The sequence below is a fragment of the Palaemon carinicauda genome, chromosome 2 (genome assembly GCF_036898095.1).
Source record: "Palaemon carinicauda isolate YSFRI2023 chromosome 2, ASM3689809v2, whole genome shotgun sequence".
Classification (NCBI taxonomy): Eukaryota; Metazoa; Arthropoda; class Malacostraca; order Decapoda; family Palaemonidae; genus Palaemon; species Palaemon carinicauda.
The window spans coordinates 9,966,761-9,970,119 of record NC_090726.1 but is presented as its reverse complement, the minus strand read 5'-3'; the positions used below and the strand labels follow the sequence as shown (position 1 = coordinate 9,970,119).

Below are 3,359 nucleotides of genomic sequence, written 5' to 3'. Positions count from 1 at the left end.
GAAAATTAATGATTCCCGGATTATCACATTTATCATTTTTTATGCTTTCCGAATCAAATGCTGTATAAAGATAAGCTAAATTAATCACAGATGAAAGTAATTAGCAATTTATCTCATTTACAAAGAAAAAATCTCTTTTGATCATCATGTGAAGAATTAAAAGTTTGAGATTCTTAGTAATGGAATATATATATATAAAAAATCATCATCCAAAAAAAACGAAAATAATACAAAGAATGACCTAACATTCAAGAAAAAAATATTTTGACTTTTTTTTATTAAGAAAAGACTCCTTATTTTAGGTAAAAGGATGTTTCCAATAGGAATTATCATTTGTTTTTACTTGAATCAACTTTCTGACTATAGGAGATAAGGAATGTAGTGTCAGCCTCCTATTCCTTTAAGTCGAGACAAAAAAAAAAAATAAAAGAATTCTTAATGACAATCAAGAAAGAAGGCGTCTAGAAAGGAGATGGTGAAAGGAGAATGGTAAAAGGAAAGTGTAAAGATTTAGTGGTGGCCTATGTGGTAACGTCCCTTACTGGTGATCGGCAGGCTGGATTCGAGTCCCGCTGAAACTCCTTAGTTCCTTTGGTCGCTGCAACCTCACCATCCTTGTGAGCTAAGGATGGGGTTTTTGGGGAGCATACAGGTCTATCTGCTGAGTCATCAGCAGCCATTTCCTGGCCCTCCTTGGTCCTAGCTTAGGTGGAGAGGGGACTTTGGTGCTGATCATAAGTATATATGGTCAGTTTTTAGGGCATTGGCCTACTTGATAGGGCAATGTCACTGGGCCTTGCCTCTGCCATTCATGAGTGGCCTTTAAACCTTTAAAACCTTGAAGAGCTAGAAGAAGACAGACAGACGAATTATAATAGAGCAAGCAGATAGTGGGGGCAATGTCACTGTCCTTTGCATCTGCCATTCATGAACGGCCTTTAAATCTTTAAAACCTTGAGGAGCTAGAAGGAGACAGGCAAACAAGTTATAACAGAGCTAGCGGAGAATGGTTGGATTCCTTAAAGTATGTAATATGCTTCACACATAGAGGCTAATTGTAAAAGATATTTAGTTCATACTTGGGTGTTGTGTAATTGTGGTATAACTTAGAGAGAGAGAGAGAGAGAGAGAGAGAGAGAGAGAGAGAGAGAGAGAGAGAGATCCATAAAAAAATACAAACCTACTTTTATTCAGATGTGGCAAGGAGTCCTGAAAAGTGTAATTGGTAGGTCGTTCGCTTTTTCATAAGGTTTCCCCAAAAATGAGATCATTATAATTTTTTTTTGTTATGGTTACAAATGAACAAGTGAGTATACGCGGCCTTCGACACAAGTCAATAGAGTTTAAGGAAAAAACTGCGCTTTTCTTTAGTAAATTGTCTTTCACCAACTGAAAAAAGTCTCTTATTTGCTGATATGAAAGGCAATGAAAAGAACTATTGTTATTCTAAGCTATCTTTAAAAGAATAAATGCTGGTCTTTTCAATGTCTTGTCTCCTGTACTTTCAGGTCAATATCGTAGGCCAACAATGTTGACAATGACATGATGTTTTTCTTTCTTTGTTAATGTTGTTAATAGTGGGATACTGACGATACAAAGGTAGGGTCAAAGGGGTGACATAGGTGAAGGGAAGGAGCACATTGTCTCAAAATTTCTTTATATGAAAATCATGGAGGAAAAGACATACACACATACACAGACACACACCCATCGTATATATATGTGTATATATATATATATATATATATATATATATATATATATATATATATGATAATTTTCCACATTTATAGGTGTTTTAATATGTAATCATATAAGCCATAAATACCTACTTACATCAGGATCAGAGACCCAAGGGGGAATCAACTTTATGGCAACAGCCGACCAGAAGATATGATAGAATACGGTATTAAGAGGTATTTATTGCATATATATATATACATATATATATATATATATATATATATATATATATATAAATTATATATATATACTGTATATATATATATATATATATATATATATATATATATATATATATATATATGTGTGTGTGTGTGTGTGTGTGTGTGTGTGATTATTTTTTTTGTTTATAGGTCTACTTACTAACACTAAACATTATCTACATATTCTTCATTATTTTTTTCTGTTACACATATCTTGATATCCTTAAATAAAATGTATTTTCATTATAGTATCAATACCTTCTTAGAAAAATTCATCTCTCTCTCTCTCTCTCTCTCTCTCTCTCTCTCTCTCTCTCTCTCTCTCGAAATAATCAGCCCATTTTAATAGGATTGATGTAATTTTGAGAAGTTGGATTTTCGTAGAAAAAATTCTTGGTAAAGCTCTTTTTCTAATAACAAGGCTACTGGAGTTTGAGAGGAGAACAACATTTGTTTTTCATGATTTTTTTCCTAAGAATCTCGTTTAGGCTTGATTATAAGAAGACACGAGAAGCAAGCGTGGGAATAAATTATAGAATAAGAAAGGGACCAGATATATTCTTAATTACTTTTATATTAATACGGAATAAAGCTGATTTTTTTTTTCAATTTGAATGAAATTCCTTTATTTGCCAAATAAGAAAGCATTGGAAATTTTTTTTTTTAATCATATTAGATATTATGTATGTCTCTCCCTTCAAACATGTCATAGTTTATTACAAGTACAATATATTAAATTAAATCACAGCTATTTTCAAATATCCTCTCACGTTAGAAGTGAACTTGTGTCGATGTGTAAACTATAGTTTTTTTTTTTTTTTTACCCCCCCCCCCCAAAAAAAAAGGTAAAAGAAGAAAGAAAAAAAAACTGGAAAGCGATCATACCCATTTTCCGTGTCTATGTCAATTCATACAATTTCCATGAATGTTAAATGTACTACAATATAATTCTTCCCAACAGTTACACTTGTCCCAAGGTTGCGGTGGCCGACGTGGTAACGTTCCTGGCTGGTGAACGCCAGACTGAAATTCAAGTCCCTCTCAAAACTCATTAGTTTCTTTGGTCATTGCAACCTCGCCATCTTTGTGAGCTAAAGATGGGGTGCTTGGCGGAGCCTATAGGTCTATCTGCTGAGTCATCAGCAGTCATTGCCTGGCCCTCCTTGGTCCTAGCTTGGGTGGAGAGGGTGCTTGGTCGCTGATCATATGTATATATGGTCAGTCTCTAGGGGACTGTCCTACTCGATATGGCAATGTCACTGTCCCTTGCCCCTGCCATTTGACTAAATATCTTCTGCTTAATTTTATTCATTTAAGGATCTTTTAGAACTGGTTTCGTATCCCATCTTATTGAATAATCAAGTAAGGTGTCTGACATCTCTTGCTCACTAATTAGTCTGTAAATTACAAGAT

The 3,359-nt window shown here is 34.0% G+C and overlaps 1 protein-coding gene across 1 annotated transcript in view; it reads left to right on the top strand.

Moving 5' to 3' along the window:
* The window catches only part of LOC137615060 (putative autophagy-related protein 11), an 84,869-nt gene extending 81,868 nt beyond the window's left edge, over positions 1-3,001 (top strand). Inside the window, exon 5 of the mRNA XM_068344696.1 lies at positions 2,908-3,001. Within this exon, the coding sequence (XP_068200797.1) occupies positions 2,908-3,001 (94 nt within the window). The remainder of the gene's footprint in view (positions 1-2,907) is intronic.
* Positions 3,002-3,359: the final 358 nt, after the last annotated feature.